The sequence below is a fragment of the Aspergillus novofumigatus genome (genome assembly GCF_002847465.1).
Source record: "Aspergillus novofumigatus IBT 16806 chromosome Unknown P174scaffold_4, whole genome shotgun sequence".
Lineage (NCBI taxonomy): Eukaryota > Fungi > Ascomycota > Eurotiomycetes > Eurotiales > Aspergillaceae > Aspergillus > Aspergillus novofumigatus.
This window is the reverse complement of record NW_020194277.1, coordinates 1,133,520-1,156,781: the sequence shown is the minus strand read 5'-3', so window position 1 is coordinate 1,156,781 and position 23,262 is coordinate 1,133,520. Positions and strand designations below refer to the sequence as shown.

At 52.6% G+C, this 23,262-nt stretch overlaps 9 protein-coding genes across 9 annotated transcripts; 5 read left to right on the top strand and 4 right to left on the bottom strand.

Annotated features, from left to right (window-relative positions):
• Positions 1-125: 125 nt before the first annotated feature.
• Positions 126-1,428, bottom strand: P174DRAFT_388834 (NAD(P)-dependent alcohol dehydrogenase). The gene is made up of 2 exons (XM_024823423.1): positions 1,356-1,428; positions 126-1,299 (listed from the first exon to the last, which is right to left on the bottom strand). Exons 1-2 carry the CDS (start codon positions 1,404-1,406, stop codon positions 157-159), a joined length of 1,194 nt encoding a protein of 397 aa, XP_024682483.1. The 5' UTR covers positions 1,407-1,428; the 3' UTR covers positions 126-156.
• A 545-nt stretch (positions 1,429-1,973) lies between these two features.
• P174DRAFT_450836 (D-mandelate dehydrogenase-like dehydrogenase) lies at positions 1,974-3,533 on the top strand. Its single transcript, XM_024828975.1, has 7 exons — positions 1,974-2,210; positions 2,265-2,363; positions 2,416-2,530; positions 2,585-2,701; positions 2,761-2,843; positions 2,898-3,179; positions 3,235-3,533. Exons 1-7 carry the CDS (start codon positions 2,130-2,132, stop codon positions 3,463-3,465), a joined length of 1,008 nt encoding a protein of 335 aa, XP_024682482.1. The 5' UTR covers positions 1,974-2,129; the 3' UTR covers positions 3,466-3,533.
• Positions 3,534-4,033: 500 nt separating this feature from the next.
• Positions 4,034-4,884, top strand: rpl17 (60S ribosomal protein uL22; the record flags this gene model as incomplete). Its single annotated transcript, XM_024829833.1, has 3 exons — positions 4,034-4,313; positions 4,481-4,668; positions 4,726-4,884. 3 exons carry the CDS (start codon positions 4,034-4,036, stop codon positions 4,882-4,884), a joined length of 627 nt encoding a protein of 208 aa, XP_024682481.1.
• Positions 4,885-6,148: 1,264 nt separating this feature from the next.
• On the top strand, positions 6,149-7,639 carry P174DRAFT_430863 (VHS and GAT domain-containing protein; the record flags this gene model as incomplete). Its single annotated transcript, XM_024825663.1, has 3 exons — positions 6,149-6,256; positions 6,337-6,375; positions 6,446-7,639. 3 exons carry the CDS (start codon positions 6,149-6,151, stop codon positions 7,637-7,639), a joined length of 1,341 nt encoding a protein of 446 aa, XP_024682480.1.
• Positions 7,640-8,393: 754 nt separating this feature from the next.
• Positions 8,394-9,755, top strand: P174DRAFT_441154 (lytic polysaccharide monooxygenase). The gene has a single exon (XM_024827241.1). The coding sequence runs from the start codon at positions 8,834-8,836 to the stop codon at positions 9,683-9,685; it is 852 nt and encodes a 283-aa protein (XP_024682479.1). The 5' UTR covers positions 8,394-8,833; the 3' UTR covers positions 9,686-9,755.
• A 245-nt stretch (positions 9,756-10,000) lies between these two features.
• P174DRAFT_460022 (cation diffusion facilitator family transporter) lies at positions 10,001-11,450 on the top strand (the record flags this gene model as incomplete). Its single annotated transcript, XM_024829832.1, has 3 exons — positions 10,001-10,103; positions 10,130-11,158; positions 11,209-11,450. 3 exons carry the CDS (start codon positions 10,001-10,003, stop codon positions 11,448-11,450), a joined length of 1,374 nt encoding a protein of 457 aa, XP_024682478.1.
• A 190-nt stretch (positions 11,451-11,640) lies between these two features.
• exgO (exo-beta-1,3-glucanase Exg0) lies at positions 11,641-15,000 on the bottom strand. Its single transcript, XM_024831853.1, has 4 exons — positions 14,429-15,000; positions 12,588-14,378; positions 12,137-12,537; positions 11,641-12,059 (listed from the first exon to the last, which is right to left on the bottom strand). Exons 1-4 carry the CDS (start codon positions 14,655-14,657, stop codon positions 11,733-11,735), a joined length of 2,748 nt encoding a protein of 915 aa, XP_024682477.1. The 5' UTR covers positions 14,658-15,000; the 3' UTR covers positions 11,641-11,732.
• A 1,406-nt stretch (positions 15,001-16,406) lies between these two features.
• On the bottom strand, positions 16,407-18,962 carry P174DRAFT_430860 (transcription factor domain-containing protein; the record flags this gene model as incomplete). The annotated part of the gene is made up of 7 exons (XM_024825662.1): positions 16,407-16,772; positions 16,919-17,027; positions 17,175-17,493; positions 17,639-18,440; positions 18,481-18,546; positions 18,593-18,664; positions 18,885-18,962. The coding sequence occupies 7 exons, from the start codon at positions 18,960-18,962 to the stop codon at positions 16,407-16,409; spliced, it is 1,812 nt and encodes a 603-aa protein (XP_024682476.1).
• A 1,194-nt stretch (positions 18,963-20,156) lies between these two features.
• On the bottom strand, positions 20,157-22,212 carry P174DRAFT_406119 (aminotransferase-like domain-containing protein). The gene is made up of 3 exons (XM_024824092.1): positions 21,474-22,212; positions 21,018-21,403; positions 20,157-20,962 (listed from the first exon to the last, which is right to left on the bottom strand). The coding sequence occupies exons 1-3, from the start codon at positions 21,957-21,959 to the stop codon at positions 20,494-20,496; spliced, it is 1,341 nt and encodes a 446-aa protein (XP_024682475.1). The 5' UTR covers positions 21,960-22,212; the 3' UTR covers positions 20,157-20,493.
• Between the last annotated feature and the right edge of the window lie 1,050 nt (positions 22,213-23,262).

Genomic DNA, 23,262 nt, shown 5'->3' with positions numbered 1-23,262 from the left:
CATGTCGTTTTAAAACTTATGCAAAGGTGGTGTTAACCACATGTGTAGCGCGTAAGGGTACGCTTGCTCTCTCGTGCCACCAATATCGAGCCATCATTTACACAAACAGGGTATACGTTGCCAGACGAACACAAAAAAAAAAATAAGAAATGAAATCTAGCTTTCAATGACAACCTTGACCACCGGCCTGCCCGTCTCATCCACTCCCTTCCCCGCCAGAGCAAACGCCCGACTCCCATCCTCAAGTTTAACCCGATGGGTAACAACCTGCTTCTCGACATGGTCAAGCTTCCCACTAGCCATCAACTCAATCGCAGCCGGGTACGCATGGCCATCGTACCGGAACGTGCCAACGATATCCACCTCCCGGAGCGCCGCCGCGCTCACCGGCAGCGTTTGGATCGGATTCCCCATCCCGATCTGCACGAGAACGGCGCCGGGGCCCGCAGCGTAGATCCCCGCCTGCACACACGCCGGCACGCCCGTACACTCGTACACGCGCACAAACCCAGACGCAACCCCATTCGCTTCTTTCAGCGCCGCCGCTGTCCGCTGGGCATTCTGCATGGCGTACGCGGTGTGCTCTGCGGCCGGGGCGTCCGGCGCAGGAGGCGGGTTGGCGGCATCGCCACCCTTGGGGAGGAGATGGGTCTTCAGGCCTAGGTTGAGGGAGTTTGCGATCTCGAGACGCGCGGGGTCGATGTCCGCCACGACGATGGAGGTGAAGGGCTGGGAGGTGGCTAGTGCCGCGGCGAGGAGGAGGCCGATGGCTCCTGCGCCGAAGATCAGCGCGGCGGTCGGGTCGCCTTGTGCGGTGGCCAGTTCCACTTCGGCGGGACTGGGCGGGTGCGAGCGGCGGATGGCGTGCAGGCAGACGGCGAGGGGCTCAACGAGGGCGCCGCCGGCGTAGGAGACGCTCTCAGGAAGCTTGTGGCAGAGGTCGGCCGGGTGGTTGGTGAGTTCCATGAGGGTGCCGTCGAGATGGGGGAAGAGCTTGGCGCTGCTGCGGAACTTCATGTCCGGGCAGATGTTGTAGCGGCCGGTGCGGCAGAGGGTGCAGGTGCGGCAGGGGAGGCCGACTTCGAGGGCGACGCGGTCGCCGACCTGCAGGGTTGTCACGTCTGGTCCGACGGCTGTGACGGTGCCGGAGGATTCGTGGCCCAGGCACATGGGCTCGCGTACGACGAAATCACCATTGCGGCCGTGGTTGTAGTAGTGAAGGTCTGAGCCGCAGAGACCGGTTGCGCGGATGGCGACCTGGACTTCGGAGCCGGTGGGAGGGGAGATTGGTCGTGATTCCTGATGCTTTGTTAAGTTCGAGCTGTTTGTATGAGGGCGAAAAAGTTGTTACGTACCAGGCGGAGATCTTTGGCTCCGTGGAGGACGAGTGCTGTTGTGGTGGCCATGATGCTTGTTGAAATGTCCTTGTCGAGAAGATCAAGGGGTACCTTGGAAGAGAAAAGCTTTTATTCTCATTGCTCTCATGGCCGAAGAATTATTATGGGTGATTCCGAAGCATCATCCGTCATTCCTTCATCTTCTCTTCCCCTCGTCGGCCATTGAAGAACGTGGGGTCATACCGGATTTGCTCCGCAGCGGGAATTGAACCGCTTTTCAATAGCCGACTGTGAAGATTACCAACATAATATGTTGTACTTAAGAACAACACAGTCGGAAGTATCCTGAATTTAAAGACAGTTCTTCTGCATTCAGTGACTTATGGATAGCTACCTCAGTCTATATCGGTCTACCTGAATGTTAGCATAATTATTCCTCACTTCTTCTGCATCTGGCACAAATAACATCGGAGTCTTGGTGTATCGTAAGTTTGTATTGATGTATTGGAGTATCTTCCTGTAATACCGCACTGTAATTCCTGGTAACCCCACGCAATATGGAGGAATTTCCGGGAAATGATAACCAAGATGCAGTTGAGAAACAATATCAAACAAACATAATCAGAGGTCCAGATACTGGTCAGGTGAATCCTTTCAATTAGCTCCTTGATATCTCCTATTCTTCTTCCCTTCTCATCCCAACTGCTCCGTCCCCCTCTGCGTTGTTCTTGAACATCGGATTCTTCTTACACCGCGATAAGAGCTTTCACCCCGCTCTCCAACTCTGACATCATGCCTTCAGCTCTACTCATCGGCGCCATCACCCACGCCAGAAAGGAATGGGAGGATCTCTCGTCCATTCTGATGCTAAAGGTGAGTTCGCGATTGTGGTCTGGTGGAGTGTCGACTCTAATGTAGCGTTTGAAGGAATTCCCCGAAGGCACCAGAGACGAGTTCATCCGGAACTGCAAAGACGGCCAGTACGATGATGTGGTAGTGATTTACCGATCCAATGCGTCTACCAAGGTAAGCGTGGCAGTGGAACGGCGATAAAGGTCTAGTTACTGATTGGGTTCAGTTCACCGGTCCATTCGACGCCGAGTTGCTCTCCGTCCTTCCCAAGTCATTAAAGTATATCTGCCACAATGGAGCTGGCTACGACAACATTGACATCCCGGCCTGTTCAGAGAAGGGTGCGATCATCTATGACTCTTTGATGCAGAATCAGAAAAGCTGATAAACTACAGGAATTGCTGTCTCCAGTACCCCAGTCGCCGTGAACCACGCAACTGCCGACGTAGGCATCTTCCTGATGATTGGCGCTTTGCGCCAGGCTTATGTGCCCTTATCTGCTCTCCGCGCTGGTTAGTAATTCGCCGTTCAATTCTACAAAACCCGAAAAAACAATTGACAATGTCCATAGGCCAATGGCAGGGAAAGACTACGCTCGGGCATGACCCTCGGGGCAAGGTGCTTGGTATTCTCGGGATGGGAGGAATCGGAAGGGTAAGCCCTGTACTTTCCAATCACAGGATCCGGCAGCTGATTTCGTCGCAATAGGAAATGGCCAATCGCGCACGAGCTTTCGGAATGAAGATACAATACCACAACAGATCGAGACTCTCGCCAGAGCTTGAGGGGGATGCGCAGTATGTCTCGTTTGATGAGTTGTTGGCGAACGCGGATGTCCTCAGCTTGAACCTCGCCCTCAATGCCAAAACTCGCCATATCATTGGTGAGAAGGAGTTCCAGAAAATGAAAGACGGTGTGGTCATTGTGAACACGGCTCGTGGTGCTTTGATTGACGAAAAGGCTCTGGTCGCCGCTTTGGATTCGGGCAAGGTAAGCTCCATCCTATCCTACTTTCCTCAGCTATGGTAGTAACGTAATGCGATAGGTCATGTCGGCTGGTTTGGACGTATATGAGAACGAGCCCGAGATCGAACCTGGACTTGTAAATAACACCCGCGTGATGCTGTTACCGCATATTGGAACCGCGACCTATGAGACTCAGAAGGAAATGGAGCTGTTGGTCTTGAACAACTTGCGCTCGGCGGTGGAGAAGGGCGAGATGATCACATTGGTGCCGGAGCAGAAGGATATCTTCAATGGGCAGGACGGAAAGTAACTGATGATTCAATAGACCTTATTTTCTTCTAAATAGAGCAATGCACATTTCATAGACGACCATTTCCCTACCAACAACCATAGTAATAATGAGCAATGAGTGAGATAAGAGAGCTTAGGAGTAACTTTGATGTTCTGATCTGCCGGGCGGTGAGCAGGCTGGCTACCCGACACGGTCTAGTGTTAGGGCTCGCTTAGGGCGTGCGGGCGCCAAGAGCGAAAAGCGCACCACAACGAGCGAGCTTCGCGATCTCAAGATTCCAGCGGCCGACCAAAGCAAAGCGACAAAACTTCTCATCCGACATCGAGGACCACCCCGCTCGGCAACCGCATCAAGATGGTGAGTGTTTTTGACATTATTCAAGACGACGGAAACGATGGCGAAGGAACGGATCGAAAAAGGAAAGAAAAAGCCGACGGCAAGAGTTTGAGGAAATACGCTCTGAGGACGTTTCCCGCACCGGCGATGTTCGACTTCTATCTGTGTCGTTTCTGGCTGTGGCCTGTTCACGAAAGAAGAAATTTCGACAATTTGAATCATACCGACGCCATCGTTTCCGCTCCGTCTTATGCATCGTGAAGAAATTGGGAATAGGACATGGTTTTTGCTGATGTTGGGTCTTTGTTTGCATCAGGTCCGTTACGCTGCTCAGGACATTCCGGCCGCAAAGAGCGCCCGCGCCCGGGGCTCTTACCTGCGTGTCAGCTTCAAGAACACCCGTGAGACCGCCCAGGCCATCAACGGCATGAAGCTGCAGCGCGCCCTTACCTTCCTCGAGAACGTCAAGACCAAGACCGAGGTCGTTCCCTTCCGGCGGTACGCTGGCAGCATTGGTCGCACCGCTCAGGGTGAGTGTCGACAATTTTTCTTATCCCTTGAATTCGAGATATCGGTGGTGGTTTATGGGACAGTCTTGTGGTTTTTGCAAAGAGGTGGCGAGAATGCTTTGTACATGGAACACGGATTGATGACCATTGGGGGAACATATTGAATTCAAATGCTGACTATATTACAGGCAAGCAGTGGGGTGTCAGCAAGGCTCGCTGGCCCGTCAAGTCCGCTCAGTTCCTCCTCGACCTTCTGAAGAACGCTGAGGCCAACGCCGACACCAAGGGTCTCGACACCGGCAACCTCATTGTTAAGCACATCCAGGTCAACCAGGCTCCCAAGGGCCGGAGACGCACCTACCGTGCTCACGGTCGTGTACGTTGACCTACGTTTCACCGCTGGGAATCAACTAAAGACTAATTCGGCATCTAGATCAACCCCTACATGACCAACCCCTGCCACATCGAGCTCATCCTTACCGAGGGTGAGGAGACCGTCCAGAAGGCTTCCCAGGTCGTCAAGAAGGAGGGTGTCCACCTCAGCTCCCGCCAGCGTGGTACTCAGATCCGCCGTGCCCTCATTGAGGCATAAGCGGGCTGTAGATGTCGGGGGTTAGGGTAGTCGAAAATGAATGGGAAGCCGGAGTTTGCTGTTGTACGGAACAAATACCTGGTCACGGAAAGGAATGCAAAAGAATTTCCATTATTCTATCTTCTGAATAAAACGAAAAAATTCGAAACCAAACGGGCGATGAGCATGAGACAAAAGATATAGGCTAGGGGCATCTCGTGGAGGGTCCATCAGCATTGACCTTTGACAGGTCTGATTCCTTTTGGGTTCTTTCTTCGTCCGACCGTTTCGAGGCTGGGATTGAGTGACTGAGGTTCTCATCTGGCAATCGGTTGATGATCGGTTTCTTGTCTTGGTACAACCAGCCCGGACTCTTCTCATATATTTCGAGATAATGTCGAGCGTTATTTCATGACCGGGATACGGATTCATCTTTTCCTTGATACCTACCAAATCTTTCCTTGATGTTTCGAGACTACTCGGATCCAGACCATTAGACTCTACACTGTAACAACACGAAACTTTCGCTTATCTCTTGTAGTCCAAAGGTTAAACATAAAAGTGAACTCAAAACGGATCACCAGCCATAGTGCTTGACCAAAGGAAGGCGACATTCGTCAGCTTCTGCAACATATCGTTGATGCCTTGAGAAGCCAAGCGTGGCGGTGCTGCTCTGCTTGTCTTTTCCAACCAGACCACAGCATTCGATGCGCAGCTTAAAGTGGTTCAACAAATAAATTGTCGCGTGCTGATGGAGTAAGACTCTTAATTTCGATATGCATACGTATCTAGTGTACTCGCTTGCATCACCTGCTCAGACGACAGTGTGGAAGAATAACTCCCTTGCGACCGATGGACCGATGACTGATATTGAATACTCATCGTCCAGATAACAGAAAGCTGGCTTGCGTGTCCTCGACGCATATTGCCACTGCCACGGGCCTATACGACCATATAATTCAGACTATGGTTTGTGGCTCGTGGTTATAATTATGGTTATGGTTCAGATTATGCTCCAGGCACAGCGGGGATTTTGTGTGTCAGCCTTCCGTGCAGAGGTACTGCCTAAACTTCTCCGTACTTAAGCTACTTGTACCTAGTTGCGGTTGTCAGGTGCGCTGGTGTTTATCTAGCCGGTCTGTCTATTTTCCCTCTCCTCTTGTCTTACCACTATATTCTGCGAGGAGTTCTTGTTGTATATCTCGGTTCCACGTGTTCTATATAATGAAGCGCATATTTGGTTCTCTCAGCAGGCGCTCGAGTGAGTCTCCATCCGCCCCCTTCTATGGACCCTTGTTTACCCCCGGGACGCTCATTAGAAATAGGCCCATCGCTCAACAGCCCTTCCGAGTACCCGGATGACTCGCCCGAGGGAACGATTCTGAAAGCAGTGGTATGTGCGACCTTCGGAAATACCGTTCAAGGGACGTCAAAATATCGGATAGTCACTAATGCGACCACTGAGGTTTACAGAAAGACTTCTGCGAGAGCGGGGGACAGCAAGACAACCGAGTACGTTGACTCATTTGGCTCACCAACTGCGCCGTCGTTGCATAACAATGCTAATATCCTGGTCGCATAGCAAGGAAATGAATTCGTTCACCTGCCCGCCATAGTTGAAAACGCAGAGTCCAGCCCCAATGCTGCCAGAGAGGCTGCGCAGCGGCTTCGCAAATACCTGTCCGATCCGGCCTCGACTCCAGCCCAGATCCAATACAATGCGATTATGCTAATGCGCATACTCATCGACAATCCGGGCCACACGTTTACGCGCAACATCGATGCCAAGTTCGTCGCTACGATAAAGGATCTCCTGCGTGATGGGTGGGACCTCAATGTGCAACACTTCCTGCGGGAAACGCTGGGTGCCATCGAATCGCAGCGACAGTGGGACGAGGATCTAGCGCCGCTGATGCAAATGTGGAGGAAGGAGAAGAGTAAGCTGAGCAGACAGAACAGTGGGGTACGCTTGTCAAGTCATGGTGAAGTAATGGAATGCATTGCTAACGGTTCGCGGTTTGGGCAGAGCACCTGGAGATCCTCACGGTCGCAGCACCAGCAACAGCAGCAGCAGGCATACGCATACATGCAGAACTCTGCCCGGCCTGCCTCGACATTACCGCCGCCAGATGAACTCGCTGCTCGCGTGACGGAAGCCAAAACGTCGGCCAAGTTACTCCTGCAGTTCGTTCAATCGACGCCCCCTGCAGAGTTCAACGGAAACGAGCTCATCAAGGAATTCTGTACCCGTTGCCAGACGGCATCCCGCGCCATTCAGAACTATATACATTCGACGAATCCCGCACCCGACGAAAACACGCTTCAGACCTTAATCGAGACAAATGACGAGCTGTCGGTCGCGTTGTCCAAGTACCAGCATGCGTTCCTCAGCGCCCGCAAAGCAACTGGCAACTCGGCGAGCCAGTCACCCGTTCCGTCGAATGGAGCCCCTGAGACTGGGGCCAATCGTCCACTCCCTGCTCTCCCAGTGCCGCAGCGAGAAGAGCAAAGCGCCTCGCCCTCGGTCTTCTCACCACCACCGCAGCAGCAGCAGCAGCAGCAGAGCACTGCAACCGTGGCTCATTTGTCAGCGGCGCCTCCGACAGCAGCTCCGGCGAGTAATAATGCGGCTCGGTACGAGTACCGATCGGAGGACTTTCAGGTACAGAATCCATTTGCGGACGACTACAGCACAACCAACAACAACAGTCTAGGTGCCACAGAGAACCAACAACAGGCAGGATCATACCAACGTCCTACGCAGCACCCGCTTTGAGATCGTGGTGATTTACTGGAGGTCGGCCATTTCCGGTTGACTTGTTTCAAATATGGACAATTTCAGACGATTGGGCGTTCTTGAACCGCTTTGCTTTTCGGTTCAATCTAGCCGCTTTCATTATGATGGATGTAATTGATGCGATACCACTTTTGCGGATCATGAGCATTGGATATTCCCCCCTGCGTTTCGATTACTTGTGGCATTACACCCCCTTTTGCGTGTGATATAATTCGTGGATTGATTGATCAAGGATTGAGGAATTTGAACATAAAATCATTATGAGTTGTGGAGACTACTGTACGGACCTGATGCCTGTTTTTGACGTTTACATAGTTATCCAGTGGGTCGTCGGTTATGAGCGCATGTGAAAGGCGTCAAACATATAGATTGATGTTTACGACGCTACGACTCGTGAACCTCCCGCGGATATTACAGCAGGACAAACTCTGGCTCGATATCTTACCCAGGGAAGCAGGCCGATTCGCCATTGAAGGCTAGGCGTCGCACGATATGAGGTTTGTCTGTCATGGGCTGTGGTGGTTAATGAAGATGAAACTCGCAGAGCGCCAAGCATGCCGGAGCTGCTCCTAAGCAAATCCACCGCCGTCTCCATTTGTTTCATGCCAATTTATCCAAAACCACTTCGGCGCTCCGGCCTGTTTAGACGTTTTCCATGCCCAGTGAGTCGGTCGGTTGCGTTCCGATGCCCTCTGACTCGTTTGTAGCAGCTCAGGAGACAGCTAACGGCTAAGCTAGTGCCAACCCTGAGCTATGTCCGGTTCCTAAACCGAGACAGATCACAAAAAGCTCTTTTCCGGTGGAGTAAGCTGGCGCAACTGGTGAAATTTCGGGATGAAGTCTGTCCCTGAATCCCTGTTTGAGTCTAGAGCCGTGTCTCAGAGTGGACGTCACTCCTGGACTGGTCGTGTCGGTCGTTGTATATAGAGTTGGACGGGGCTGCCTTGCTCTCTGCTCCTCTCTTCTCCTTCTCTCAGCACGCAGGCTTGCTTCAATCCACATTCTTTCTTCTGAGATTGTTAGGTCTGTGACCATTTCATTCTTTCTCTTCCTTTCGCTTCAGTCCAAGTCTCTCCTTGATCGATCCACGTTCGGTATACTGGTATACCTGTTCCATTTTCTGAACCTCATACTTTCCACATTTCGATTCTCAACCACCTCACAACCGACACAATGAAGCAAACCGGAACTCTTGTTGCCCTTGCCGGCCTGGTCTCCATGGTCCACGGTCACGGTTTTGTTACCTCCCCCAAGCCTCGTATGCCCGGTCCGGCCATGAAGGCTGCCTGCGGTAACCAGGTGGAGGTCAACCAGCAGTCCGACAACTACGGCAACATCCAGGGTGAGCTTCAGGTCGCCAAGAGCCAGAGCGACTACAGCGCCGGGGAGTGTGACATCTGGCTCTGCAAGGGTTACAAGTTCGACGACAACAAGGACAACGTCTACTCGTACACCGCCGGCCAGACCGTCGACTTCGTGGTCGACATCCGTGCCCCTCACACCGGTGTGGCCAACGTCTCCGTCGTCGATACCGCCACCAACACTGTGATTGGCAATACTCTCAAGTCCTGGACCGACTATGCCTCGACCGCCACCGGTGTCTCCCAGGACGAGACCAACTTCAGCATCACCATCCCCGACAACCTTGGCAGCAAGTGCTCCGAGGCAGGTGCTTGTGTCATCCAGTGGTACTGGTTTGCCGAGTCGATCGACCAGACCTACGAGTCCTGCATTGACTTCACTGTTGGCGGCTCCGGCTCTTCCAGCTCTGGCTCTGGCTCCAGCTCTGGCTCTTCGGCTGCAACCACTACTCCCAGCGTTGCTGTCACCACTCCCAGCACCGGAAACAACGTTGTCTCCACGCCTACCACCATGGTCACCAGCGTGAGACCGACTGCCACCGCGGCCGCTGGCACCGGTAGTGACGCTAGTTCGTCCGCGTCTTTCCCCACCAGCGGCACTACTGAGGAGCAGCTTAGCTACGTTGCTTCTGTTCTGAAGAGTCTGCTGCAGTATATTGCTTAGGAGTGAAGAAACCGAGGTACCATCTGGAGGGTGCAATGTGTGTAACTAGTGATAGAAATAGAATTGCCTGTCTGCATAAGTCTGCGGCACTAGGGAAATAGGCATAATGCATAAGTAGTGTTGGTCATTCCTTACACATCCGTTGATCAGATAAGATAGGCTCAGCCACTGCCAAGGCGGGATCTTTCCGTATTGGGGAAACCCGGATAACCTCTCACTTTTCCTGCCCTCAATGATCAAAACCCATGCATTTTCCCCCCGTCTTCTCGCCATCCATCATAAATTGATTTACTCCGTATAATCAACTGCTTTACCATGGAGGACAGCCACTTTCGACACAGCGCATCTCACCACCCTTCACCCTTCAATCCACACACCCTACACTCGCACATCCCCGAGACCGAGCCTCATCAGCCTTGTCCTTGAACGCAGCCACCAGCACAGCACTCGATCCCTCTGACCAAACATCACCGCATATCTCCCAGCACCGCACGAACCCAAGTAGCGATGAAGAAGGCCAGCCGCCGCCCCGGTACACGCCGGAAAACGATCCCTTCCAGCTCGCCTCGAAGCTGAAAACCGCCGAGGAGATCCGCCAGATCCAACCAGTAGCCAACACCTCGCGCAAGCGCGATGCCTCCTCTGCGTCCACCACCACCGCAGCCGTAGGAATCAAACTCCGGAGCCGCAATGCCATCTCCGACACGCTCGCCTCGCGCCAACTGCAAGGCTTCTACAAGACGCAAAACGAGAACATCGAGCGCATGCTCAAACCCGTCGAGGAGCACGTCCGCGCCGCGCGCGAACTCAACAGCAACAACGCCCTCCGCTACCGCATCGCCGTCTACGGCTCCTTCGCCGCCAACGTCGTCCTCTCCGTCCTCCAGCTCTACGGCGCCATCTCGTCCGGCTCCCTCTCCCTCTTCACCACCATGGCCGACGCCATCTTCGACCCCTGCTCCAACCTCACCCTCCTCCTCTGCAACAAGGCCGTCAACCGCGTCGACCCCCGCAAGTTCCCAGCAGGCAAAGCCCGCATCGAAACAGCTGGCAACATCTGCTTCTGCTTCCTCATGACGGCCGTCTCCTTCATCCTCATCGCCTTCTCCATCCGCGAGCTGGTGGAGGGCTCCGACGCCGCAACGGGCTCCTTCTTCCTCCCCTCCGTCATCGCCGTCGTCGTCGCCTTCTGCACCAAACTCGCCCTCTTCCTGTATTGCTGGGCCCTCCGCAACCAGGTCTCCCAGATCAGAATCCTCTGGGAAGACCACCGCAACGATCTCCTCATCAACGGCTTCGGTATCCTCACCTCCGTCGGCGGCAGTAAACTCCGCTGGTGGATCGATCCCATGGGCGCCGTTATCCTTTCCGTCCTTATCAGCGTCCTCTGGCTGCATACCGCCTACCATGAGTTCCAGCTGCTTATCGGTGTCACCGCCGATACGAAGATGCAGCAGCTCATCACTTATATCTGTATGTACCATCTCCAGATAAAAAGAAAAGGAGAAGCTAATTGATCTCAGCTATGACTCATTCCCCCTACATCACCGCCATCGATACCGTCCGCGCGTATACCTCCGGCCCCCGGCTGCTCGTCGAAGTCGACATCGTCATGGACCCCGAGGAGTCCCTGCGTGCGACCCACGACGTCGCCGAGGAGCTGCAGATGAAGCTCGAGTCGTTGCCTGATGTGGAGCGGGCTTATGTCCATGTCGACTATGAGACGACTCACAAGCCGGAGCATTTCTTGAAGAAGGAGCTATAGTCGCTACACCTGAATCTACATTTGCTATAATGCTATTATGGGATATTTGTACGGGTTGGAGTCAGTCAAATTGCTAATATTGGGAATCATTGTATTTGTCTAAGGTGTATCCACATGTCATATCTTATCTGCAACCACCCACTGGCCTCTAGATACCTGCAACCCTGGCTCGCCAGAGCAAGAAAAACATCCGGGTGTCCTGTGAAATAAACCCAAGAAAAACAAAGAACAAGAAAGAGAGCCATGACCATCATCAGCGCACGCAACAGTCAACGAAAATGATCACGATTGTTCAAAGAGAGCAATAGTAGAGCAAAAGTTGCTCTCGTTCTCGTCCTGCGGGACAATACCCGCGCCGCTCGACGACGTGATCATGTTGACGCTGGCCTTGGTGCTCAGCCCGTACAGATGGACATTCGAGCAGTCAACCTCCACCATGTTTTCCTGGCACGACTCGGTGTCCAAGCATGTCTGGCCATAGTTCTCGAAGAAGCTGTACAGACCCGCCCCGTACACGAACAGATCCGAGGTGTTTATCACGCGCAGACCCCAGGCCTTGCGGCACGAGGCGGTCGTGCAGTGGGAGAAGGTGGGATCTTTCCATGTAGTCTGGGGCGTGAAGGGTGTCAGTGCGTCGGGTTGGACTGGTAGTATGGCGTCTCGGTCTGGATCAAGGCCATGAACACGTTCTGCGCGTTTGCAACCTGGTAGTTGTACAGCTGGTGGTGCTCCGAGGCCGTACCATACAACCAGACGGGTCCATTGCTCTCAACCAGGACACCACGGCCGTTGTAGATGTTGATCTGGTTGTGGTCGGCCAGATCGAGCTCATGGTCCGCCGTCCAGAACCAAGAGTTCTCGATGTAGGCACTTGCCTGCTCGGTGATGTGCAGCAACAGGAATGCGCCGATGCACTCCGGGTTGGGGGTTGTGGTCATCTTGGGCGTCTTGGAGCACTTGTCGCTTTGCAGTTCCGTGCCCGCGGAGCCGCCAATGCGGAAGTGCACATCCCACATACCCACAGATCCCTGGCTGGCTTCGGCAACATTCCATTCCATCAGAATTGCGCCGGGCGCGGGCCCTTGGTCTGGATGGCGAGGTCGCTGATCTCCACAGAGCCCTTTTCGCCGGGCTGACCAATCTGAAGTAGGGGAATTGGGTTCTTTTCGTCGGCAAATTTGTCGCCGTGAGCCATGAGAAGGGGCCAGACTTCACCGGTGATCTTGATGTTCTTGGGCACTTTGATAGTGTCGGTGATGATGTAGGCACCGTGGTCGAAGTAGACAATCTGGTCTTCGGTCACGCTGTTCAGCACTTTCTGGATGGCGGCGGTGTCATCGGTTTGGCCATCACCCTTGGCACCAGCCGACTTGACGCTCACAAAGGACGAAGCGGCGTATTCAGTGTACAGTGGCTTGGATCGCTCAAACACCTTCGGGCCATTCAATAAAGAGCTTGGCTTGGTCGCTTGAGGCATGACGGTCTGAACACGGGTCTTGGTGATTGCCTTGCTCGCGCATGCAGCGGCACTGTGGGCCACGGCTATCGAAGCGACTGTGGCCGAGGAGGCGGAGACCTGCCCCGTGGGAATATCTGGCCTGGTGCTCGTGGTGTGGGGAGCATTTGGAACGACGACAGGCGTCTCTCCGGCGGAGCCGCCACCAGATGGAGCTGCTGAAGGCTTTCCGGCAGCGACAGTTTCCGCAGGCGGGGCAGGCGGGTTTTGACTCCATGACACTTGAGAGCCGATGGTCGAACCAGAACCAAAACCAGGCTTGGAAAGGCCGCCAGATAGAGTGGGATACACCACAGGGCTAGTTCTGGCTGCACTGAGCTGGCCTGCTACCTGAGTCGACTCGTAGGTATCTGCGTTGGATTGGCGCGTCTCTGTCGATGTTGTCGCAGGCGCTGTTCTTGCCGGGGCAGATTCTAGGGTCTCACTGTACTGCGCAGGGCAAGCAATGACGGTCTCGACAATCGTCTCTGTCACCACGCGAACCTTGGCCTGAGTGGCGCGCTTGTTGAGAGAGTTTGTTGGACTGTAGGTGTTACCCTGGATCCAGCTAGCCACAACAGATCCGCCTTTGAGGATCGTGTTCCCACTGATACCGGCAACGGCCACATTGGAGCCGGTAAAATCGACATTCTCAAGGATCAACACCCCGCCGCCGACGGGAATACTGTCCTGAGTGAACGCGGTGACAACGCCAGTGGGAGTGTTGGTAACGGAGCTGTCGAGCAGGAGAACGGAGCCAACTGTCTGGTTCTGAGGGGCGTTGGACATGTTGAGACCGACCTGGCAGTTGTTGATGGAGATGGACTTGAACGTCCAGGCCCAGTTCCAGTTCATGAAAACAGCCGTGTTGCAGTCGTTGAAGCTCAGGTTGCGGGTTGTGAACTGCTGGTTGCCAACGAACATGCCGTAGTTGCCACCGTTGAAGGTCAGGTCGGACATGAAACCACCGGAGCCGTTGTCCATGAAGATACCTTGCTGCTTGTTGGCGTCGCCTCCTCCCCTGATCATCTCGAAGCGGATGTTCTGCAAGCTGGTTGCCTGACCCACTTGCCAGTGGATACCAGCACCGGAGCTCATAGGCATGGCCCTAAGGTCGATGACAAGGTTGCGAATGGCGCGGAAGAAGTTGTTCTGGTTGGTATACCAGTTGGAGCCGTCATTCTCGTACGGGTCGGCGTCAATCACCGCCATGCCTGTAAAGTCGGCGGATGCTTTGATCACAGGAAGATTAACGGCATCACCGACGATCTGAGTGTAGTAGTACTGGATGATGGGCTTCGAGACAACGTATGTACCGGGAGGAAAGTAAACCAGAGCAGGAGTGGTGGTAGAGGAATCGCAGCCTTTTCCGCACCGGTTACCGGAAGACATGGCCTGGTTGATCGCCGCAGTATCATCGGTTACTCCGTCGCCTACATTGTTGGTTAGCAAAGTAGCGTGGTCTCAGTGAAAAGGAGACTACCTTTGGCGCCAAAGTCCTTTACATTGCGGTAAACCTGATAACCCGAGCTCTGGCCAAAAGCCACGGCGCCTTGACGCTTGATATTGGCTACCCAGAAGCTCGACGCGGTATCTCTAGCTAGATTTGCATGCAAATCGAGAGAATCCGGGGTAGGAACTGCACTGACAAGGCCCAGGAAAAGCAGTATCTGCGCCAGCAAGAGCACGATTGGAGTGCGAAGAAAGGCCATTTTCAATTGACTGCTGATATGATCACTGAGCCAGCAATGATCGATGCAAGTAGCAAACAATATTTGGGTCAGTAACCAGTACTGAGAGTCTTCCCACGCCTTGTTCTTTGGCGCGTAGAAGAGAAACGAATGGAGGGCGTATCAAGGGAATAACAAAGAATGTAGGGAATAAAGTACAGATGAAAAAGGAAGGAGGGACAAACACAGCACCACACCACCAGAAGTGAAGGAAAGGAGAGAAGACAGCAGACAGAAGAGATAGAAACAGGTGAGAGAGAGACGAAGAAGTGTTAATAATTAGGTAGAAAAAGGGACTAGATCAGAATAGTTCCTCAGGCCAAACAACGATGAAGCCCGAGTGAATTGTATAGCGATTGTCACTTCTCAAACAAATACCGTCACAATACAGCATTAAAACCAATAAGAGTCATTAAATGAGGGAGCAAATCTCGTATTGTTTCGAAATTACCTCTTATAGTTGAGGAGTGAATAACAGCCAATCAGCGGTAGCCCTTGGGCAGAAATCCACTGCCGGCAGCCAATCAGATTAAGAAACGGTGGCCGTCCTGGTTGAGCGTGAAACACTCAGACGGGCCGATGAAACGCTTCAAGCAGCAGAAATCGGTGATGGACTGAATGATAAACTCTTTGAGGATAGTTCTCCTGGTCTATAAATATTAGCGCTCCATTTGATGAAATTAAAGGAAGAACAAGCCTTGATGGCCTCTTTCCATGATCGGGAAATTGGAGGTACTAACCTCGAATTAGGTAAACTTGGCGATTCGAAGGAGTTGCAACTTGCAAGGGAGTGAAGGTAGTCTTGGAAAGGAGAGGTCTCGACTCGCGAGAAAGGGAGCAGGGAGATAGGTACTTGCAAGCACAAGATGAGAAAGAGGCAGAAGAGGAAGAAGAAGAAGAAGAAGAAAGCTCCTAGAGCAAAAGCAATAGATCCGTCCAGTAGCCTATATACCGTACGCAAATCCTAGGGCCTAGACAACATACCTCGAAATCGTCCAGGACGACACAACCCACATACGTACTGTCTACGCATAAACTGAAGACTCAAATTCCTTTCATCCCCGGTTCTGGACTACAGTCTCACCTGTCCATGCGGCAACCTCGCAACGGTCTTGGCCTGGAATTGTTAGGCCGACAGCGCCTGAGATAGAAGCGCGTGGACATTCCATGCTCGACATATTTCCTGTTTTGTCGCTGAGGACTCAACGATCAGCTCGATGATTCGCGTACCTGGCATCTGCACGGAGAATGACAGGAATCCTCACATAGCAGTCGAGACCAATGGCGCGTGCGGTGCGGTCTCGACGCGCAGATCCAACGGCCCAGAGATCCACTTGGTCGTCAGGAGGATCAACTAGGTACTTGACTTGACATTCTTGCCGCGGGACTGGCACCTATGTAGTTACGTCGTTCCTTGAGACGGGGATTCATAATACGGTCAGCAACAGGAAAAGTTTCATCACGCTATCATGGTTGAGTCGGTTTCTTCACAGTCCGGCTGCCATCTTGTAAGAAAAATATCGGCACTGCATATGCGGATAAAACACGGGACTACAGGCTACCTAGAACCAACGGCATTTACGGCGCACGTGGGTCCGCCGTATTATCCAGGCCAGGGGCAAAGTATGTCTGCCGTGCTCCCTTGGCAACTCTGCAACGAACGATATGGGAATAGTGAGATAGCTGCTAAATGCGAGCAGCGAGGCCGGCATACACCCTAAATAGTAGTCACTAATACAAAACTTGATCAAGGACGGATGCGAAATCCATCGTATCCAAGAGGCCGACTCCCTCAAAATCAGAAAACATGGAGACGTCTAGATCATCAACAGAATTTACAGCAGAGGTTTCAGTTGTAGTCACCGCTTCGGGCGCGAGGATTTCGTCCATGATGCGAGAGAATACTCGAGTCGCTCGGCTGAAAAATGCATTGTTGGCGGTGCCTGGCCCGGCCATTGATTCTAGATGTGAGATGAAGACACTGAGGTGCCGAATGAGAATGCCGCGAGGATAGAGGTTCGGTAACTGGTTTGTGCTGGCGTGCAATTGAAGGGCTCTAAGTAAAACACTCGCGCTGGGAAAGCCGTAGAGGAGAAGCTGCGACTGGTCAGTCGCGTCTTCGTGCAAGATACTTCCTAGGTGAATGGATCGCCTACTGTCCAGATAAAGTCGCGATGGATATCAACAGCACATTCCTGCTGTCTGCCAAAGGTCAAGACCGTCGAGAGGATGGTCGAACTCACATCGACCAATGCAGCGCTATATTCTGTGTTGTTGAGAGCCAACAGCCGCTGCACTAGAAACTCATTGTAGAGAAATGCCAGGTATGAGACAATGAGCATGACCTTGACACTGATCGGTTGATGAGTGTTCCAGCAGTCCTCTGTATAGTGAAGATGACTAGGTACTGAATCCCAGGCCTGGCGGCTACGGCGGGAGACGTCTCTTTGTTCCGCCGTTAACCTTCAGGGTCAACATGTCAGGAGGAATCAAGCTCACCTCAATTGCCCATCTCGATTCTCGCTGGAATTTGTCAAGGACAGCTCTAGGATTTCCTCCCGGAACGTGCTGATGAGGAAGCGCAGTCGGATCCAGGCTGAACGCTGGTAGACAGCATGACAACTCCACCCTTCCGCCGTCACTGATCTTTGCGCAAGCGCTCTACTCCCAGTGAGAGCCTCATCGCTGATATCAAGAGGCAGACGGCAATCAGAATGCCTCCACGAGATCCGGGGCGGTCGGCCCAAGAAGGTCGCAATACTCTTGTCCAATTGATAGACAGCGGCGAATAGCCTGCGTCTGGACTCCAGCAGGAAGTCTGGAAGATCAGTGCGTTCATCCGAATCCCGGTGCAAACCAAGCTCGAAAATGCATGTCGCGAGTTCGCCTAACCGATGCCAGGTCGCTGAGCCTTTCACCTCGTCAGTCTTCTGCCTTCTTCACGCATGACATGTACAACTCACTCGAGTGACCGAGGACTAACGTGGACAAGAGAAGATTTTCGTGAAGTAGCCAGAGCGTAAGGTCATTCACAGGCGATAGATATTTGCACGTTTCAAGTGCGGTGTCACTCGCCGCGAGCATCCTGCGCGCAAAGCGTGAGGACAGGAGCTTGTTCTTCGGTCGCCCCAGTCCGAATTGACTCGCTCGACCAGCCAGAGCATAAACAACGCCAAGTATCTCCAAACGCAGGCAAGACCCTGTGTAGAGCCTGTGGAAGTGTACTCCGTCCACCGTAGGCGGGACACTAAATTTCCGCCTCGTGTTGTCAAGGACGGTTGCAACCAAGGCCGGAATTTCTGTCTCCCCTTGATCCAGCTGGTAGGCATGGTAGGTATCCTGCATCTGGGACAGTGCATTCAGGACGAAAGGTGCTGCAATCACGGCAGCCTGACTGACACCGTAGAATTCCAGTATTAGTTGCTTGAGAGTAGGGAATTCCACGAGATGGCCGACGATCTCGGTAGCTCTTTTCACCCACCACGCTGGAACAGACGACGCCGCAGAACTTTCATCAGCAGCAGTGACTAGCTCATTCGCACCGTCTCCTTCGCCCAGGACAGAAACAAAACTGGTCGGTCCCAAGTATCCGGCTGACAGCAAGTGGTCTGACCTCGAGCCTGAAGACGACAAAGCCTCAGGTGACCCATGGAATTCGGATTGGGACGTTGTAGAAGCATGCTGATCCTCAATGAACCCCCGACTCCGCCTCGTAGCTCGTGTCAAAGGCGCAGGATGATAAAAGCACCGACTGGTGCTGCCGCGCTGCAGGCACCGGGAACAGACAGGATGCGCATGATCACACCGGACTTTGTCTTTGCGACATGGCTCGCAGGAGGCGGGCTTTCCATTCCGGCGGCGTGAGGACCTGCTATGGTCAATGATGGTATTCCTTGTATCGAAAATGTGCAACTCACATAACAGCAGGTGTCTACTTCCTTGTCCGAGTGCTTTGGCTCGACAGAGGACTCGTCTTCCCTCGGGGATCCCTGAATGATGCATCATTTCAACTTAAGCCCTCTTCCTGGTTGTGCAGTCCAGCAGTAGTTTCGGCGTTCGGCGTTGGGAGGGTAATCCCTGTCGACATTACGCCGTAGCGCAGTGAATGTCTCCAGTAAGGTCGTCATGTGACGAACATACACACGCAAAGATTACAGCTCTTCTCAAGGTCTTCTCTCCGCTAGAAGCTCAGTTCAGGTCCAAACATACTGCCACGACAGTGTTTTGAACAATGTAAGTATTCCGGGACTTGTTCGTGGTGGAACTAATACCCTTAGTACTGACCATCTCGATCTACAGGCTGTGGGGGTTAAACCCGCAAGTAACGCCAATCCGAATGGGTCTTTAGCAGCCACAGCGTCCCCCGTTCCCCAGAAACCCGCAAATCAGACACCGTTATTTTTCGATCTGCAACAACTTCTGAAAGTACTCTTACAGACAAGCTGGGGAGCCTTTCACTTACCGATGCCGAGCATGAGGGTCATTCATCTGAAGACGAAGGTCTGGATTGAGACGAGGTGTCGGTGATCTACAGCCGTGAAATAAAGGACCCCAACCTTCTGGAAGAAAATTGGCTTGACCCTATCTAGTTGAAGGAGTTGGGTACCCTGGAACGCTACCTCCCGAAATCGACGAGTATTTAGCGTCCGACTGTGCTTGTAAGTACTACCTTGCCTTGCCGTATCTGGTGTTTTACCCTATAGTGGTAGTTCTGGCGGTGATAAAAAGACCTTTACTCGATGGTTGGCTCCATCAGGAGCATCTTCTGGCTGTTCAGCCACAAAGAATTGGTCAAAGTCATCGATGATCCAGCCTATCTTCTGGAAGATGAGATAGTCCCTGTCCCTCGCAACATCAATCCCATGGGAGTTTTGATGAATTACTATTCCAAGCAGGACAGGATGCCGTTGCTTATTCAAAAATTATACGATGGGGTACGTCTTCCTCAGTCGTTCTATTGTTGAACCAGCTTTTCAGATCCCCGACGCAGTTACCTCAGAACCATCCCAATATCGCATTGCGAACATGTACCCGTTTACCCGCCCCCAAACCTTCACAAGGCAATAGGTCAAGTCAGGAGGAAACTCGGCGGAACCTTCAACATTGACGGAGACACAATTTGGTTTCGGGGCCTGAGCATGGTTGGGCTTATATTATCCATGAGCTCCTTTATACCAGTCATCAATCCCAACGCTCACGAGAATGAGTTTGGACCAGGGATATATGCCGCAGAAGGCTGCAAGACCGCGGCTAGCTAGAATGATCGCCTTTTTAACTTAGTGGCTTTGGTACAGTTGCCAAAATATGGGGGAACCAATGTATTATGAGATTTCGACTTGTACTTGTCCTTCATGGTGAAAGACTAGACGGTCAGTTGTCCACCGAGGCAATGCCGCGGCTGATGCAACCATGTTTGGGGAGCGGCGGCCGACAGACGAGCTACGACAGTTCATTTACATTATTACATATATGAGATAATGCCTTCAACAATTCAGTAGATTGGTAACTTTCACTTCCCCGTACTGCAATTAAATCATATTGTCGATGATTGCTTGGCAATGCTAGTAGACAGGGCGGTAAGGTGAAGATAGAAAGGGCGATGATGAGACAAGGTGTTGACCATGAATCTCTGCAGCATAGATGATTGTGTTAATGGCTAGAGGTTCTAAGAGTGGAAGGAAGGTGGAAGGTGGAAGGTGAACAGTTAACAAGGATTGTCTAGGACCAGAGAAGGATAGGTATGCAGGCGGGCCGATCCGCTTTGAACCATGGTCACTACCAGAGAAGTAAGGTACAGTGGCACTGCAACCACTCAAAACTACGTAGAAATGGCTGCGGGTCCAACTAAAGCATCATGAATGACGCATCCTAGTCGTCGCACTCCTTCAGCGAGTTGATCCTCCTCAGACCAGGCGAAACAAAGTCGCAGGAAATCATGAAAGTCGTTGCCTCGGTCCACCGAGTCCCCGGGGACCTGGAAAATCTCACCAGCAGCCACCCTGAGTTTCTGCTTCTCCAGAGCCAGTTGCACGATATCACTTGCGCGTAACGGACTCGGAAGACGCACCCAGATAAAGTATCCGCCGACGACCTCGGAGGAGTAGGGCAGTACTACGCCCAGAGGGAGCAGGTGTTTGCGGATAGCCGACATCATGACATGGTACCTGCGCGCATAAGCGGGCTGTAAGACCCCAGTTAGATGAGACTGGAAGGCCCCATCGGCGAGCAACTGAGCAATTATCGTGGAGGCCATTTGGGACGGGGACCCTCCAGACCGCGATGAACCTCTGCCAGTCATCAGCTCATACAGTTCCGGTCAAAGTCTAGTTTACGAGGAAATACGCTTGAGAAAGTCCGTAGGCAAACTTGGCCGTGCCTTCGGCCCATCCGGTCCGCATGCCAGGGCCGATCAGCTTGCTGAAGCTCCCGTTACTGACGACGTTCCCCCATTCGTCCTGAGGCCCTCCGTTCAGGTAGCGATCAACGTCTACCAGCCGAGGCACGCGTGTCTTGTCGGGCGCAGCAAGGGGGCGGTCTGGATCCGCAGACCACTGAAGGAAATCGTAGACGTCATCTGTCACAATCAAGGCGTCGAAGTCGCGCGCAAGCTGGACCAGTTTCTCCCGATCGGACAGGGACATGGTCCGCGTGGTGGGATTAGAGAATGTCGGCGTGGCATAGATGACGTGTTTGTAGATTTTTCCCCATGGTCTTGGAGGTTTATGTTTCTTTACAGATCAGTTGGTGGGTGGAAGAGAGAGAGAGAGAGATCTGATATACAGTCAGTGTCTACCGTACCGGTTCGAATCTCTGCTCTTCATTAGCTTTCCGCTCGGCGGCCACCATCTCCCGACGGAGATATTCAAGATCGAGCCCCGCGTCATCCTGCGGGACGGCTCTGATACGACCCGCGAAGCCGGCATCGTCCACCATCCGAGACGCCAGGTGATACGCAGGCGCTACCATCCAGACATGTCTGGTGTAACTAGGGTCAGTGAAGACCTGGAAGATACATGCCAGATTCTGGCTGGCACCGCCAGTAATGCAGATCCGATCGAAACAAACCGGATCGCGTGGTTTGTAAAAGTGGGTCAGCCATTCAGCAACGCTCTTTCGCAGGGGCAGATAGCCATCATCAGGACCGTACAGCAGGGCTGGGGTCCAGATGGACGGCGTGGACAGGACGGTGGCGGATGCTTGAGCCAAGGCGGTGGTGGGCAGCAGGGCAGGGTTAGGCCAGCCTCTGAAGAGATCGATCGGCTCTTCGGGGGGAACAAAGCCCATGTCGACAGTTGCTCACTTGCCACTTGCCAGTATGTGTACGGAGTAGATAACTTTAACCATGTAACTATGTGGTGGTGATGACTCGGTTTCAGTCGATGACCGTCGTTGAAAATTTCAGTGTGGAAGGACAAGGACACGTCAGTCCGGTGACGTTGGCCGCCGCCATTTGAAATGACCGAGTGTCTGAGACAGAGGAATACGCAATCCTTCTTTTCTTCTTTCCTCAGGTGTCTCTCCTAACTTGGATAGCTTACGAACAAGTACGTTCAATCTGAGCAACCATGAGACTAGTGAGGATTTATCTACATTTAGTCTACTCCTGTTATTGTGGTGGATTGACAGTTGAAACACCACAGAAAAATAACATCCGAAAAACTTGCAGAGTTTGGGCGTGGGGATTACCGTACTGTAACCACGGCCGACAAACTGTTTCCGATTCCGGTCGGGGATCCTAAGGTAAACATTTTTCTGGCACTGCGGATACCAGCCATGGCTGAGCATCAGTGTAAGAATGCTCCGTTAACTAATTATGATGGATGATGGAACATATCAAATCAAACCAAACAAACAAGATCAACTAAGGTACCTACAATCCTACAAACACAACTGTATGTGGTCCGTACAGTTCACTGGCAATGGCCACTGGCGCCAGCAAATTCCCGCAAGTGAGGTACCCTACGGATCCTTCCAAAGCCAAGCGCCAACAAACCAATCAAAAACAGGCCGGCAGGTGATGTTTCTATTCTTAGTAGAACAGGTACCTTAATACTCCATGAGGATTCCCGGCTTCCTTGCTGCTTCTAGGCAGATATCTAGCGTCGACTGCCCCTGAGCCTCACCGAGTCACCAAGGCTACCATATTGTATCCCAGCATCACTGAGAAGGTGAGCAGAGAATACGTAAATGTGGGAAACTATGCGAATACCATTGGTCATTATCAATAACTCGTGGAGGCAAGGTGTAAACGCCTCAGTGACGAGTGTACTCTGTAGGCTTGGGTAGAATCATACGAGGCGGAGTCCTAACCACACATTGGCATTCCAGCCAAAAATGTCGATTTACTTGATTATGTGGGTTTGTTTCTAGTACTGACATTTTTTTTTTCTCCAGGAGAAATCTGATAATCAGCATCTATCCGCGTCAAAATGCTAAATAAATTGCAAACAGTTTACCCCTGGCGGATGGCATCATCGTCGACCGCGTAGGTGGCTGTATGGTTCATATTTGCGTTAGAAACGGCACATTGTGCATTTTCCATTTTCCACAGTGCTCGTATAGACCAATAGCACAGAGCATGCTCCTG

Bases quoted from the DNA above. Each gene is read 5' to 3' on its own strand.
- P174DRAFT_388834 (XM_024823423.1), bottom strand. From the start codon at position 1,406: ATGGCCACCACAACAGCACTCGTCCTCCACGGAGCCAAAGATCTCCGC. The intron at 1,300-1,355 runs GTACGTAACAAC...ACAAAGCATCAG, and splicing joins GAGCCAAAGATCTCCGCCTG to GAATCACGACCAATCTCCCC.
- P174DRAFT_450836 (XM_024828975.1), top strand. From the start codon at position 2,130: ATGCCTTCAGCTCTACTCATCGGCGCCATCACCCACGCCAGAAAGGAA. The intron at 2,211-2,264 runs GTGAGTTCGCGA...TAGCGTTTGAAG, and splicing joins CGTCCATTCTGATGCTAAAG to GAATTCCCCGAAGGCACCAG. The intron at 2,702-2,760 runs GTTAGTAATTCG...CAATGTCCATAG, and splicing joins CTTATCTGCTCTCCGCGCTG to GCCAATGGCAGGGAAAGACT.
- P174DRAFT_441154 (XM_024827241.1), top strand. From the start codon at position 8,834: ATGAAGCAAACCGGAACTCTTGTTGCCCTTGCCGGCCTGGTCTCCATG.
- exgO (XM_024831853.1), bottom strand. From the start codon at position 14,657: ATGGCCTTTCTTCGCACTCCAATCGTGCTCTTGCTGGCGCAGATACTG. The intron at 14,379-14,428 runs GTAGTCTCCTTT...CCAACAATGTAG, and splicing joins AAAGGACTTTGGCGCCAAAG to GCGACGGAGTAACCGATGAT. The intron at 12,538-12,587 runs GTCAGCCCGGCG...CTCGCCATCCAG, and splicing joins AATTCCCCTACTTCAGATTG to ACCAAGGGCCCGCGCCCGGC.
- P174DRAFT_406119 (XM_024824092.1), bottom strand. From the start codon at position 21,959: ATGGGCTTTGTTCCCCCCGAAGAGCCGATCGATCTCTTCAGAGGCTGG. The intron at 21,404-21,473 runs GTACGGTAGACA...TGATCTGTAAAG, and splicing joins AAGAGCAGAGATTCGAACCG to AAACATAAACCTCCAAGACC. The intron at 20,963-21,017 runs GTATTTCCTCGT...GATGACTGGCAG, and splicing joins GCCTACGGACTTTCTCAAGC to AGGTTCATCGCGGTCTGGAG.